This window comes from Dermacentor variabilis, chromosome 11 (genome assembly GCF_050947875.1).
Source record: "Dermacentor variabilis isolate Ectoservices chromosome 11, ASM5094787v1, whole genome shotgun sequence".
Lineage (NCBI taxonomy): Eukaryota > Metazoa > Arthropoda > Arachnida > Ixodida > Ixodidae > Dermacentor > Dermacentor variabilis.
Genome location: NC_134578.1, coordinates 112757681 through 112773164, shown reverse-complemented (window position 1 = coordinate 112773164; position 15484 = coordinate 112757681). Strand labels below are relative to the sequence as shown.

Sequence of the window (15484 nt, the reverse complement as noted above, 5' to 3'; positions counted from 1 at the left end):
AGACGCCACCCTTAGTGCTCGATTTGCTTCCTATCAAAAGACCTGCGCCACCTGAGGGTGGCTGCCTCCATAGTTCTGCGGCCACGACGCCCTCAACGTGGCACCCTATTTCCCGATATTTATCTCTGCTACGCTTTTATCTATATGGGAGACGTCACTGAGAGAAGGCGAGATACAAACTGCCAAACAATCCTGAAAGCGCACCACATGCAGCCATTGTGGCCCCATTGGGAAATATCAACGCACACCATTTCATCGAAGCCCAATACTGAGGCAGAAGATGGTCTTAAGAACATCTCGTGTAAAATAATTCACAGCAAACATATAGAATCTTGTTTGATATGTCGTTGCTCGTGCATAAATTGTAATTATGACCTCAAATCCCCGCGCACCCGGTACATTCACAAAACTTCCATTGCCAAGCACAGTGCAGTAACATACCCGCTGAGCTCCAGGAAGATTATCAGGAGGCCCAAAAGAATGCCCGCCATGAGTCCATACGTGGCGTTCAGAAACACCACACCCGCAAAGCTTAGCGACCAAAGTACCTGTGGAAAGACGACAGCCATGCACTGTCTAGTATCTCTGCGCGTTCCTATGCGTTCACTAGGTTTTGTACTCGTTAATTGAAACGCTGAGAAAAATGCTTCCGGTTCTATTAAAACAATCTACCCGCAAGATTACATCCGGGAACATTACTTCTCAGTATTTGGGGTACTCGACACATGTGAGACGTAAGCGTCGTATGCGCTCCAGAGTTATCATAAATGCGTTCCTTAGAAATACCGGGTGCATACACACGTACCATTTCAAGCAGTTTAAGTTGTCTAGATTTTCTAGAACACGCCATTTATATATATTTTTCTGTCGCTATAGCACTTGTACCAACACTTGAGGCTCCTTGTTTTCATTTGGCCAACACAGTATTAATGCCATAGCGTTAAGTGCGCCATTGTCGCAGAAAATCTGGTGTCGGCTTCCGGTGTGGGCGCCGGGGGCGTCCTGTGAGCGAGAATTTGCTAATATTTTCTACACGACATTACGCTTCTTCTTCTATCAATAAAGTTACTCATACGTTATCTTACATTCTGTACAAAGTTATTCCTGGGAATTCCGAGAATGACAGCCCACATACAAATGTCACGAAACAAAACACCGACAGCGCACGCCTTTTATGGTAAATTTTCTCAGGCTGAAATATTAAAAGTGCGAAGCAATAAAAGAAGATCGGCCCACACAAGCGGCCACGTTTCTGTGAGAAAAATCGCCCTTCCTGCACATCATTCGCCGCCAGCGTTTCCCTGTATGCATTACGGTTACATAAGATGCAGTTGTCGGGAAGCGTGAGAAGGCAGTGAGGGATCTTTGAATCTTTTGATTTCCTCTTTAAGCTAAGGTTTAGTGCCCTCCAAGTTTCTTAACTCGCTCGCACATTCCGAGCATTGATGGTTGGAAGGGCTCTAAAGCCGCGAAGTGCATTTGGCTGCAAAAGTAACTAAGCCAAGAGGAAGAACCATAACGCTTCGTTTCCTTATTGGCTCTGCCAGAGACATGGCGGCATTGTGGCTTCCGGTGCTGGTATGAACTTTCAGCGAGCACACATTAGCATCCCTGCTCAGCAGCATCATGCATACAAGAGCGTGGTGCATACACTGGCCCGAGCAGAACGGAGATTAAACGTTAACCTAAACCTATCTGTAGTCTATCTCAGTAGTTCCTCGCAGCCCTGTGCAAGCTACAACAATTCTTAGCCAACAGAAAGGCCGAATGCATCTCGAGTTGTGCTCATCCCTGCCATGTCATCTGCTCAGCGTCTGCTGGCCATTCCGTCGGTACATGCTCCAAGATTTGTGTGTTGACGCAAAAAAGAATGTTTTGACGCTGTAAACATAAGCTGCGTTAACATGCGTGCGATAGCGGGGTTTTGCTTTACCCGTACGCTTTCCGTACAATTGCTTTGCAGTCTCCTTAGCAAGTAGTAAAGGCGAATGTCCTTATACATGTTTATCTGCGCCACAAGGACTGCTCGGAGTCTACTTGGGGTTTGCTTGCTACTTTCATCACGTGTCATGCAAGAGTGGGGTAGTAAATTAATGATGCCTTGAACAATTAGCCCTTGAAAGCGTGTCGCATCGTCAACACATCACCAGTACTAATGCTGTGGCCCCGTCTGCTAACTAGAAATCAAACCAGTTTTATGACCCGGCGCGGTGTCTGTAGCAACTAGCGGCGTGAAAACAAACCGTCGATCACAATAATTACGACAAAACATATACCACGGTTTTTTGATCTCAGCTCGAGATGAGACTTAGCGATGATGAATTTTACCGCTCGTTTTCTGCAGACAGGACGGACTGCTAGTCACAAGCACGAATTCCGACCGAACCGGGTGATTGGCGCTGTATGGGTGCTGCCCTGTAAGATGACAGTTAGGGTGGCTATAAAGGTTACCAGCGATTAGTGCCACAGTAGTTCTCGGCATACGAAGAGCATACGAAGCGCCCTTACATGTTACGTATCGCTGTATCGCATCATGCAATGATCAAAAAACTATAGTGCTGCAGATAACCAGTCAGTTATGCTCAAAACTAACTATATTCTGCTACGCAAAGATATTGCGTGTGTACGCCTAGAGCTGCAAGGTACTTGTGAGAGGGAGTATAGTCCTTTGTTCGGCCTCTGTGAAAAGCTAACGATTTTCCTGTGGCGACATCTAGAGCCCCATCGACGTGCAACGCCCGCAGCGTCATTGAAGGTGCTCGTCATTACGCCATTATTTAGAACCACTTCCCCTGTTTAGCGTTCGGGGGAAAATGCCAATAATTTTATTCATCAAAACAGAGTTGGCTGCTGTAAAGAGGGAACAAGTAATATCACGAAGTGGCTTCAAAAGCATCAGCACGATCCCCTTCTACTTCTCTGAACGGCTGGCACTGTATAAAGCTTTTGTCTTCGCACAACCTCAACGGACCGTGCACTTGAACAGTGATATTCGAGTCCAAAAGCGGATTCTTGCAGTTCTTTCATATAATGTCACTCTATTACTTGTTGTTATGCGTAGCTCTCTTTATGTACTATGCAAGCCAGTGGCAAATATTGGGATGAGTTCAGTGACGCATTACTTAGGCTCAAGGTGCAATGTTTAAATTTTATTTGTTTATCTAGCAATTAAATGAGGGGCAGCAAATTAGCGGTAGCAGCTGCACAAGCTGGAAGCAGCAAAAAAGTCACCGCTGTGCCCATTATACCATAACTTCTGGATTAATAATGAAATCGTCCTTAAGTAGCTTTTAAGCTTGGAATTATAGCGCAATTAGTTTGATGTAATTTAGGTCACAATTTTATTATTTATTGAAAGTTTGAGCATCGGAGCATCTAAATTTCGCTCGCACGGCCTATTCTGCCAGTATTATTTTTTTCTGTTTTTCTGATGTACTGGGCGCCCTGGCGGATATTCCATGTGGTTTGCACGTTGTTCAAGTGTTGTCCGCTAGCCCAGTTGTGCATGCTGCGATTTTAGTGCCCACCGCAGAGGACAATAAAAGCATGTCCTGACAAGACATGTAGATTGCACGAGTCATTTCGCTGCCTGGTCTGTTCGCTCTTTAATTTCACCATGACCTTCCACCAACAGTCTTGCAGTTGACTTCTCAGTGGTTAATTGCTCGCAGCAAATAAAAGTTGAATTGCGCCTGCAGTTAGCAGCAATTAACAAAAAATAGAATTTAGCAAAATATTCCTAACAGTATAGGCAACTAGTGATTGCGTTCATTTAGGTGCATGTCAAATCAGCTCAGGTGGTCAAAATCAATCTGCAATTCTCATCTGAAACATTTTCCCAACCGTAGTGTTGGTATGGTATGCAAACTGAAATGAATCAATAACGCATCGCACACACAAAGTGACAATCAAAGTCTGAACTTACGAAATCAAAACGGCTAATTCTCCAAAGCGTGGGCAGGTTCCGCAGCTTGAATACCATTGGAAGTAGAACCACTATGATAAGCACAGCGAGGACGCACTGAAATCAACGAAAGCACCACGCCATTTTAGATAATCAGTCTTCTGCGAGTCTTTAATTAGGATCAGTTCTCTGAGAAAGCTTATGGCTTAAGGCGCTATCTCCAGCTGGCACACTCTGGCGAGACTGTACCGACTTTGAGCAAAAGTATTCAATAACAAAAAAAAAACTACCATTCATTCACTTTGAAGCAACGCAAATACTGCATGATCAATGTCTCACCTCGGGCACTGGCCGGAAAAGTGAAGAAAGGGTGTACAGCGTCAGCGCGACGAACACACTTGAGACAAGGCCGGACACCTGACAAACAGAGAATGTAATCAGAAATGACACGAAATTACTGTGTGTGTGTTTTAAAATTATGTGCGCGACAGAGGCGGTCAATTCATTTGCCTCTCCCAATAGAAAATCTAAACTTTCTTCGTCCCTTTACGACCGGGCAGAAAGGAGAAGGGGGTGGCGGTAGAGTAGCCGTGGTTTGGCCGTTATCTAGCCGGTTTGTTCTAGTGACATGGAACGGAATCTTGACAGAAAAAATTATGATCGTGAGCGCACCATCATTTTACTTAGTAACACTATTTTGTGGTATAGCAGTTGTAAATAAATGTTAAGCACATCAAGAGCTGATGTTGGATATATTGCTTTATACAAAAAAAGGAAATTCTGCGTGAACAAATGCTGCAAATACATCTTTATTCTGATTATCTGCGACACTGCTCGTATTTGCACGAATATAACGCTAGCTTTATTCTGAAATTTCAGTCCTCAGAACGCGCCTCGGGTTCTATTCGAGTTCGTGATATGGATATAACATGCTTTCTTTCCCCTTTTAATTCCTCCAGCGCTTCATAGCCGCAGAAATCGCGTTGTTGATTACCGCACTGTGCCTGAAATGCTTGCGCTCGTCAGTTTGTGTCGCGGTCGTGTCTGAAGTGCTGCCTCTCCAGTCAGCCTTGGCGATATGAAGGACGACGCCATTGTCGCCAACAATGACAAAGGCATCAGTAGTGAAGAAGAGCAAATTGCGCTTGCGCTCGTACTTTCACGTTGTTCTGCGACTTCATTTTGCAGTCACGATGAATAAAGCCCTGCAGGCATTCACTTTTATGCGTCCTTTCCTGTCTGTTTGCGGCAGCACCTCACATTATAATTGTAATATATGTTTTTTTTTCCTTTTCCTGAGAGCTAAATGTCCCTCTCGTCTTATATTTGGGGTCGCGTTATTTACGTGCAAAGGCGGTAGTCTTATGAACTATTTTTATTCAGGCACTATGCACGCGCAACTTTATTGTCATGCTATGATCTGTTTATGCACTGCGGGCTTTACAAGCTATGAGAAAATGCAATCAGCCGTACATGCCAATGCAAGCATTGATACCTCGAGACAATAATCTCATGAGCCCGTAGGCAATATTTTTTCTTTGTTTAGTTAGCAGGTACGCGGAGCGGGCTACGCGAGAGTTGAGCGTTATTCGACAGCTTACTTGATGCTTGCCGGCTGTAATTAAATCTGGCAGGCACGTCCTATGCGACGTGACATGCGTGCCAATCGATCGAAGCAGCTATCTGACGTCGACGAGAAAGATGTATGCGAGAGATTTACGCCAACAACGAATAAAGAAAACAAAACTGGCCTAACGGTTAGAGAATCGGTATGTTTTGCTGGTAGACCGAAGTTCTATTCTTTTTTTGGAGGCGTAAATATTTGATATTCTGCAGGTCAGGTAAGCAGCCGCGGGCAGCAAAGACCAGCGGTGTCCCCCTAGAGAATTGCGCTTTCAGATGTTTGCTCACAGGTCACGAGTCCTACGCGCTGGCACAGACAGAGACGCAGGCTTTTCCTTGGGAGAATGGGAGATGCTAGATTTCATGAGGAGCTAGAGAGGTTAGCGTAATGCTCTTTAACAAGAGGTCCTCGCCAAGAAATATAGTACATGAATTTATCGAACATGCACATGAACGGGAAATACACCAACGCGCGCACGCATGCCAATTCAAACAGATTAGTTGAATCGCAAATGACTTGCAGAAACCGAAAGCTCTTCAGTTTCACGAAACACCTCGGTAGTGCATCCCTACGGGCAGAATACGCCCAGCAAGTGCCCGCTCGAGTTCTCTTGCAAACGTACTGCTGCCTTTAGAGATTGTGTTTCTGACAAGTAACGACAGCAATCACGTAGAATACTTCGTAAGCTTGTAGGAACCTTACATGCAGGGCATATTGGTGAGTCTATCCACATATGTATCCATCTCAAGTGGTACTTGCAGGTCATTGTGATTACCGTAGGATAACGACAATCGTGTTCTTGCATTTCGATGTCTCGCTGCATATGAAAGTCACAAGACCAGTCAATATTATATAACTGCCTGTACTGAATACTAGCGCGCCACCAGAAAAAATGATGCGAACACCAGGCTTGATGAAGAAAAGCTGTTGCTTGCATCACGTGATCTTTCTGCAGTTACATGTCTAGCTATAAACAAAAATATTCCCAGCGTTAGGCGTAATGCCCCGGCACTGATTCTCCTCGCAATCTTCAAAAGCCAAGTAATATGACCCGGCCATGTAAATCTAAAAGGAATGAGAATAACATCATCTATGTGATGATAATGAATAAATTTGTCCATACAATTGCTCCGTATCCTGCATGAAAAAATGCACAGAAATATTTCTCGCATATGGCTGAGTTGTTCCCTTCGAGGTTTTCAATTGAGCCGGGTTGTGCTTCCGAGAGAATATTGCAAATGGGGCACCTGTGTCCGTGCACCAACGTCTTTGAGGACGACGGACCTGGACAGCGATGACCCGGCTGGCAGAGACATGAAGAATGAGCCAACAACACAGCTCATGCCGTACGCCAACATCTCCTGCGTATAGAAGAGAAAAATAAACGCCAAAATGTCAGTAAGTTTCCAAAGCACACAATGAAAATTCATTGAGCATGAAAGGGTAGAAGGCAAACCGGTTAAATGGGCGTTTGATAATAGTAAATGCGCCTAACGTTATTACGGTCCTTCGCGCATTTGCCGGGGGCTGTCTATCTGTAGTCCACGATCGAGTGGTCAGAGCATTGCAATGAGGTGTGTCGCTCCGTTGCTTCATTGATAATCGCAGGAACGTATACATTAATCGTGAGATGAGTTCTGCCGCAATTTTATATTTAACCTTCGGTTGTGCAGTTCTAATAATGTGCGGTCACTCGTGACAATTACCTAAAGGCCAAAGAAATCTTAGAGTGCCGGGGCGGGTGAATTGCTCTTCATACCATTTTTCCTGGAATTTTGGCTTTGACACAATAGAACTCTCAGCAGGTCTTCGTACTTCATTACGAAAGTGGGGCTTGAAAAGAAGACGCAGCTACTGAGGCAGTTTCCGTAGGCGCTCAGCTGTTACGGATTGCAATAGTTGCTTCTCCTTAACTGTAATATTCGTGTCATTGAAATATGAAACGTCAGCTGCAAAACTGGGCCTTTGAAGGCTAGACTACATATAAAGTGCCCAGGAAGTTATCTCTATAAAGTTTCTTTACAATGAAAAATCATGGTGTAGGATCCTTAACTCTTCAAGGTAGTCAACATAAACATGGCTTTGTAATGTTTGAAGCAAGGCAACAGATATAATGCTACCGCAGGTTTGCTCTATTTACAGAAACATAGACGTAAATGTTCAAACATTGACTCTCATTCATACCTTCCTTGCATCGGTTGCCGAAAAACTAAAACTCTGACCGGGAAGAAAGAATAGAATCTTTAGGTGAGCAAGCAAGCTAGCATATTTGTTGTGATATCGTATATATTCACAGGTTTTGGGAATAAAAATAAAAGCTGGCAGGTGATTAAGCGGTAAATTAAACAGAGTACCTACTACCAAGAAGGGCGAGTTCAAACATGATCGACAGTGAAACGGAAGTAGTTTTGTATACCCGTGATATCAGGTTGATATAACGTTGAGCGAACGGCGATATGGGAACAGTATTCAACTGGACTAGATAGTTCATAGCTAAGAAAAGCTTGAGCAGGCGCTCCGAAAGGCGCTACAAAAGGAGACCGACAAGGATATTTCTCTGTAGGAAGCTACATATATAGTTTTCATGTGAAAAAACTTCACAAAGATGCACAGTGCCTACGCCTCATATCGGCCACGTAAAGGGAGCAATGGAGCACATACGCAATTGTTAGACACCTGACCGAAATATATGTTCATTCTTTATTTGTTAGAGACCATTAGGTGTTGCTAAAACACGTGCTCTCCAGGGTTTGCCGTTTTCGCTCCTTGCTGCTTTTTCTTAAAACGCTCGCGTTATACAAATGGGCATACGATGCAAAGTTTTTGTTGTTGGCCGCAAGCTGTCCACAGAGCACTGTTATCTTAAGTGAGACCGCATGACCTCTATTCCAGCTACATATGCCCCGTCCTGTTTGGTCGATATATGCGCGGTCGTATCATTAGGGGACACGACACACTGCAAGTTTCTGGCATAGCGCGTATGAGCGACGTCCTTGTCAGTGCTGATCCCGTGTTTCAGTTCAGCTGTCTCAAGCTCGTTTCATAAATATAAGTAAAACTATAATTAAAGTGGGTCAAAATAGTTCCTAGCAGAAAACTAACTGCACAAATCCGGCAACACGAGTGAATAAAAGTTCATTTATGCCACAACCTCAAAAGATGTCAATATTCTTAATATGCGTGTAAAAGACAGTTGTGAGTTGATGTAGATGCACTTGAAATTACAGTCTATGTGTCTACAAGTCACCTACCACACTACAACCCAAGAATTTAGGGCTAATACTGGGCACTGATAATGAGACGGACGGGAAGCTACACGCATGCGTGATGTCACGAGGCTTGCCCTCTACATCGTTTCGTAAACATCTGTGCCACTATATTTCACAGTTATAGTGCTTTTTTGCACTTTATAATCTCAATTGCTGTCTGGTGTTTAAAAAATATTTTAGTGAAACATCTAAGACGTACATGATGATTTCCAAATTGCGACAGCAGACTAAGGACGGAAAGGCACGCCTTGGACAAGCGCTGACCTGTACAGATGCGTCTGCTCAAAACGTCTTCCATATTAGGTGATCATGTTCTTGCCTGGTGAATCCAACGTAAAAGTAGAAATCATACTACTTCAAAAAGCTTACCAACATTCGAAATACTTTCAGTCACAATGTCTCATTGTACATTCTGTGTAAAATAAAAAGAAACGAATATCAGATCTACCTAAACGGTTCCTTAGCAAGGAACCACGGCGCTGATCCTCCAAAAGCAATTCCACCGAGAACAGCAATTCGCAGAGGTACTCATAGAAATTCCTCATCACTGAATATCCGTGCTCGTAACATAGGCCAAGAACCTACATGCGAAAAATTTGCTCTCGCCTGGGCACAGAACCAAGAGCCAAAGCCTTTCCTGAGTGGTTGTTCCAGAAAGGTGTTGATCCCGGGCCCGATATGCAGACCAGGGCAATTTTTATCTGACTGCGAAGCTCTCACTCTTCCCGTCTACCCTACTTTGCGGTGGCCAACAATTTTCTCTAATTACTAAAGCTCCACCCCTAGCGGATTTCGGCAGAACCTATTTGCCAAATGTCTTGGGTGCCGTCAGGAGGTATATGTCCCCGATTGAGGTTTTGCTCCAGGAGAATTTTTATTCACGCGCAAAATGCAGTACTGGTATTTATTCGCATTTTTACTTTGTTTCATGTCTCAACTGTAGCGCTCGAAGCAACTCTCATGAGCACACCTACCCGTACTTAGCATGTGACTACGCGTTAGCATTTCTGTGGCATTCGCGCTTATACCTCTGTGGCTTGGTAAAAGCAGAATTTTTTTATTGTGTGGAAGCAGGTCTTTTCACAAACATGATTTGGTGCAATGTTAGCAAAGCTTTTTTTTTCGTATTATTTTCTCGATTTATGGCGTTTATGTGGCATGAATCATGACGTCACGTATTTCAGAATCCATGCGACTTGCTTTTGTCACACTGTGGCCTCACATTGCCACTTCAGCTACACGTTCTCACTACCCGTGCGCGTCGAAAGTACTGTACAGAGCCTGCGTGAAGAAATTACCTGACTGGCGTCTGTCTTGAGGCGGCGCTTCCTGCCCAAGAGTTCCGCCATTGTGAAGGTAACGACAAACTGGACGATCGCGATGGCTGCAGCGTCAGGTAACAGCGATGTCCAGTGGTTGAGGGAAGGCACGCGCGGCATGGGGAATCTGTAATACGTGCGGTTTTAAATGTGTGTCGCTCATACATTCGGTATCAGATTAGCTTGCGCTTTGAGTACAAAACGACAAGTGCAGGTGTTGGGACTGAAGAATTGTACAACATGTAGGCCAATACAGCCTTCAGCAGGCTTGTCGTGCTTTCAAAAACGACATATTTATTCGGAGCATGACGGCTTAGACATTAGGCGGCAAGCAGGGTAAGAGGCGAAAATACCTTTCGTATATGTAGCATTGCACGGTCACCTTAGGCCGGTTGTATACAATCAATCAATGTTATAGATAAAACCACGTATTGTCGCTAGTGTCGCCAAGGCAATAAAGAGCACGCGTCTACAGCATTCTAGACAAGTATCTTACAAGCTTACAGTCCCCATTTCTATTTCTCATGTCCAAGTCTAACACACAGCGCTGTAAGAAGGCAACACTCTTATAAAGACATACCACCGACAAGCTGCCAAAATTTGTTGCCTCACATACTCTTCAAGTCTTGGTGCACCGTGAAATTCAGTCACGCGCATTCCGATAGGTGCACACGTATTATACCATATGCTTTCTTCCGCTTTTACAATGAAAAGACACCTGTCGATTGTATTTATGTAAACTGCCAATGGGGCTTATCAAAGATATGTGCGATTGATGAACTCATCCTTTTTGTAAATTCGGTGGCATTGAAATGACAAAATAAAAATCAGCTTATCTGGGGAGACGACGCGGAAAAGAAACCACAATCGTATATATCAAGGAAACGTTCAAAGCAAATTAAAATGATTAAAAACATTTAATACACCAGTTGCGCAGTTATACCAAAGCGTATCAGCCGGCTGCAGATACTTCTGCGGTCCAGAAGTGCGTTTTTGTCAACGCGAAAAACAGACGAAGTGCTCCGTCTTGCTCACCAACTCGCGCTTGCGGGTGCAGCACACCCGACCTTACACTCTGATGCCGCATTCCCCACGATTCGTGCTCTTACTCTGAATATAGCCGTGCTTGCCGCTTAAAAGCAGGCCTTCTGCTACGCCGTTTAACATTGATTAAAGTGACGGCGAATTGCTTCTTTGCGGAGAATCTGGCTTACTGGCACGCTCACTGACGCCTGTTTGAGAGCGTTTTAGTGGCTTCAACATTTGGCATCTGCTATTTTTTACCAGTTACACTAGTAAGCACAGACGACCACTTAAACGAATTCTTGATCCCCTTTTGAATATTTTTTTAGTGAACGCAGTGACTGGAGATTTATTTGCCTGCGCACCACGATACTTGCTGAGTTACCGGCGTCCACCTTGAGATTTAATAGCCCCAATAGTGGTGCTCTCTGGAATGCTTGAAAACACCAGTAGTCGAAGTTAAACAAGTTTTGAGGCATGTACTGTAGATCTTCGTGACCCATAATAATGAGGTCTAATTAATTAATAGCAGCGGCAATGTACAGCGTCTGAAATGTACAAGTTGGTTTACGCTATTTTAACAAATAAAACATGAATACGCACGCATATTATATTCTCCACAGTAATCGCTGATGTCAAACTGCATAAGAACACCATGTGATCCCGCACCGGAAATAGCCTTTCTAGGTGGTAGCAGTTTTATCACAGAATATTAGGTATATCATAAATTCGAAGTCAATAATGCATTTTAATATCTGCTAAATACTTTAAACGGCCATACATAAATGGCACAGTTGACGTCATACCCTAGGCAGGAGGAAGAAAATTTCAGTACCTATGATTTCGAAGTCAAAAGCAAGCCCGTGTAAATACATATTTCTCACTATGTTTAAGTCGTGTTCTTTTCTGACTGAATCATACGTTTTCCTGCAGAGAATTTCACAAAATAGATTTGTTTAGGCACTTCTGGCTGCCCGCGACAAAATGAAGAAGAAGAAACATCGAAAACAACATTATATTCTAGCACTATAATTATTTTCTTAGCCTATAGGCAACTCGGTGCGTTTCTTTCTTTACGATATGTTTCTAACGGGTAGCTTCATTAGGATGAGTCTTTTATCAGGCCATATTAGATTTTTGCTCTCACCCTTCAAGCGACATCTAATAACTCTGTTAAATATTCGCGACTTGTAACTTACCCCGGAGTAATGTGTCCGACCACTCGGACGTTATGCTTGGTGTCGAGCTCGAGAAAATGTGAAGAAAGAGTGGCTGCCGCAACCTGCGTGAAGTAAAGGGTTACTCATCGCGGGAGAACAGGTTGAGTGGCTTTCTTTTGGTGGCGCTTCTGTTCAAGCTTTAATGACGAACAAGGACATTCACCAAACATTGACTACATCAGACAATGATCAATCGCAGACTGCGCTAGAGTTTAGTCAACAGCTTCCATGACGAAGACAAATCCATTTTTCTAAACGCCTGGTGCAGCCCCCTACGACAGTTATAGCCTTTCGAGTGCCTTCCGATGCTGGCAAAGAAAAAGAAAAAGAAAACCGCACGATGTTCATTACTAAGTAGCTTAGGAAAGGCAAATATTTATTCTTTTTCCACCATTTCAGGAGCCCGGAACTTCTGGAAATTAGGGCTGTTCACCCACGTTTTATGTTTAGCATAACACAAAGTAAAAGAAGCCCCAAGTTTTGACATGAAAAAGTTAGAAAAATTACACGGTATGCCATTATTACGCACTGAGCTACGCTTATTTTAACTCAATTCTTGGCAAAAACAATGTAGTACTGCGTCCTTCATTTTTCCGTGAGCATTAGTACAACCCTCTTTACCAATCTGAATTACGGACACTGACGATTATTGTAATGGGGTGTTTGAACTATATGTCCCCAAATGCTAAGCCACCACTTGCATTGACGCACGCGGTGATGTGCGCAGTGTCAGGCAGCTCATCTGCATGTACTATCAGTGTAACGTTAAAAAAGTATGTTAAGCTTGCGAGAAATACAACGTGGTTTCTCCAAGTCGAAAAGCCTACACACATTTTATTACTGCATTCATGGCAGTCAAACAACTCAAATTGTGGGTACTATCAACCCGTGCATCTTGTGGTCGCAAGCTCAAATCAGGAGCTTAAACCACGTTTTCTGGGACTGTGCTCTCCCAAGAGCAATAACATCTAATGTCTTGTACGTTAGAAGTGACAATCATTGTTCTTTTCTTATTTTTGATATTTTATATTGCTCCTTGTAGATTGGTTATGTCAAAAGCTTTTGAGTGTTCGATGTCTGTGTGCACCGGGAACACTGCCACAGTGAACCGCTACGCATTCATCCAAGTTCAACACGTGCACGTTAGACCAATTGTGTATTTCAGAATCCGCCCCTTGAACTTTGTCCTCAGGTCACACAATGATGCTACCAGTTGGCAAAATCGAGATGTGTTAATATTCGTTGCGTTGAAGCACTGTTCATTGCACAAGTCTACGCAACGAGGGGGTGAACTTGGCAACGCATCGCGTAGTGGCTTAGTGGAGGAACTCAACAAAGTGACCTGGATTTCTATGCGTGACCATCTACATTGTACCCCAGTGTTCGCTTATACTTCGCATGTTTCTCCAGAGCCGCTATTTATTACTCAAATACCTTCTAGCGCGTGCTACGACATATTAGGCCCAATTTAAAGAGAGCACAATGTAGAAACGAGGGCTGCTCCTTTATTTAATGCCGCAATGACTCACCAGCAGTAGGTCGGACGGCAAGGGAATTGCCGTGAAGCGTCTCATCTTGCGGGCGATGACACCTTTCGCCAGTACCAGCACAACGAACGAGGCCAGTGACAGCAGCGAAGTGGCAAGGTTACTTCTTGGGACACTCTTTGACACGTGGTATAATGTCTGCAATGAAGCATATCAGAAGAAAGTCTCACAATTTATCCGCGCAAAATACGCAGAAATGGCAAGTTGGCTAAGAAGCTGTCTAGGTCACACATTCTAGCAGCCATTCTAATATGTTCATTAGATTACAGTAATTGATGCGGTGATCAGACTTTCATTTTGGGGATAAATTTGTTCACTGCAAAATAAGCATTATTTGTGTTGGAAATCGTGATAAGTGAAGAACAAATTCCTACTGAAATCATCCGAGTGTAATGGTCGATGGTAATGCGATTATCTTTGAACCTATGTAGCGACACATCGCATTGCCGCCACAGAAACGCTTCATCTATAATACCTGAACTTGGGGCGGGCTCCTTAATCGCACTTAGACAGTGACGTTTCATTGGCACATCCTTCGAATCGGGGCAAGAGCAAGAAGTCACGGAGCCCACCTGGGCACATATAGTATTACATACATATTTATCCGTGTAGTATTTTGTCTGTGCCTCCCTAGTTCTGTCACTTCCTTGAAATCACTTTATCGACAACCATGTCTACAATTTCGTACCACTCCACAGGCACCATCTAGCACATTACCACTGGACAGGACATCCTATAGCACATCCACTGCCATCACCAAGTGCTATATATATATATATATATATATATATATATATATATATATATATATATATATATATATATATATATATATATATATATATATCAGTGGCGTAGCCAAAAATTTCGTTCGGGGGGGGGGGCGACTCTCGTTGCAGCTCGGCCACCTCCTTATAGAAATAATCCAGGGATCAAATACGTTAAACGTTAATAATAACTGCGTTGCCATTGCCAAAAATGCTGCACACGAATTCTTGAACGCTAGGCACTGTCAAAATACGTAAAATATGAATTTTTTCATAAAAGAATGTACTCGCATGTCTCAAAATTGCGCCCGAAATAACTGATATCAATGCTTCCATGCTTTCTTTATATTTAAGAAATAAAGCAAATGTAACATGAACTTAAAAACTACATCAGTTTGAAACGAGCAAAGCAGTGTGTGCAGCTCATATGAAAAATGTAAAAGCCATGAAATGTACAAGTTGAGGACAAATATTTTAATGAAAATTTGTTAGCCTCCCGGCCTTTCTCTCATATGCACCTCTTTTTCTCTCTCTCTCTCTCTCTCGCTCTCTCTGCGTGTGTGTGTGCGCGATTCAAAAACCTTGTTTACATTTTTGTACATATCCAATGACCAGGGAAAAATATCAATGACGCTGCCCTTTGTTAGAATGTACTGCGCAGGAGCAGCTGTCACCGGCTGTGTATTGCGAGTAATTGCTCTGAAATTATAGTCGCCACACAGAGCACATAAAAAGCAGGAGTTCAGCAAAATATACGAGGGCGAGTCGAATGAAAGTGAGCCAATGCGAATATATGACAAACGGCGTATTT

General features: G+C 43.5%; 1 protein-coding gene across 1 annotated transcript in view; it reads right to left on the bottom strand.

Moving 5' to 3' along the window:
* The window catches only part of LOC142563120 (solute carrier family 26 member 10-like), an 87954-nt gene that overhangs the window by 20931 nt on the left and 51539 nt on the right, over window positions 1-15484 (bottom strand). The window contains exons 6-12 of the mRNA XM_075673662.1: window positions 13889-14044; window positions 12339-12421; window positions 10096-10243; window positions 6776-6889; window positions 4244-4321; window positions 3926-4021; window positions 442-548 (exon numbers count right to left, since the gene is read on the bottom strand). Coding sequence (XP_075529777.1) covers window positions 442-548; window positions 3926-4021; window positions 4244-4321; window positions 6776-6889; window positions 10096-10243; window positions 12339-12421; window positions 13889-14044 — 782 coding nt within the window. The remainder of the gene's footprint in view (window positions 1-441; window positions 549-3925; window positions 4022-4243; window positions 4322-6775; window positions 6890-10095; window positions 10244-12338; window positions 12422-13888; window positions 14045-15484) is intronic.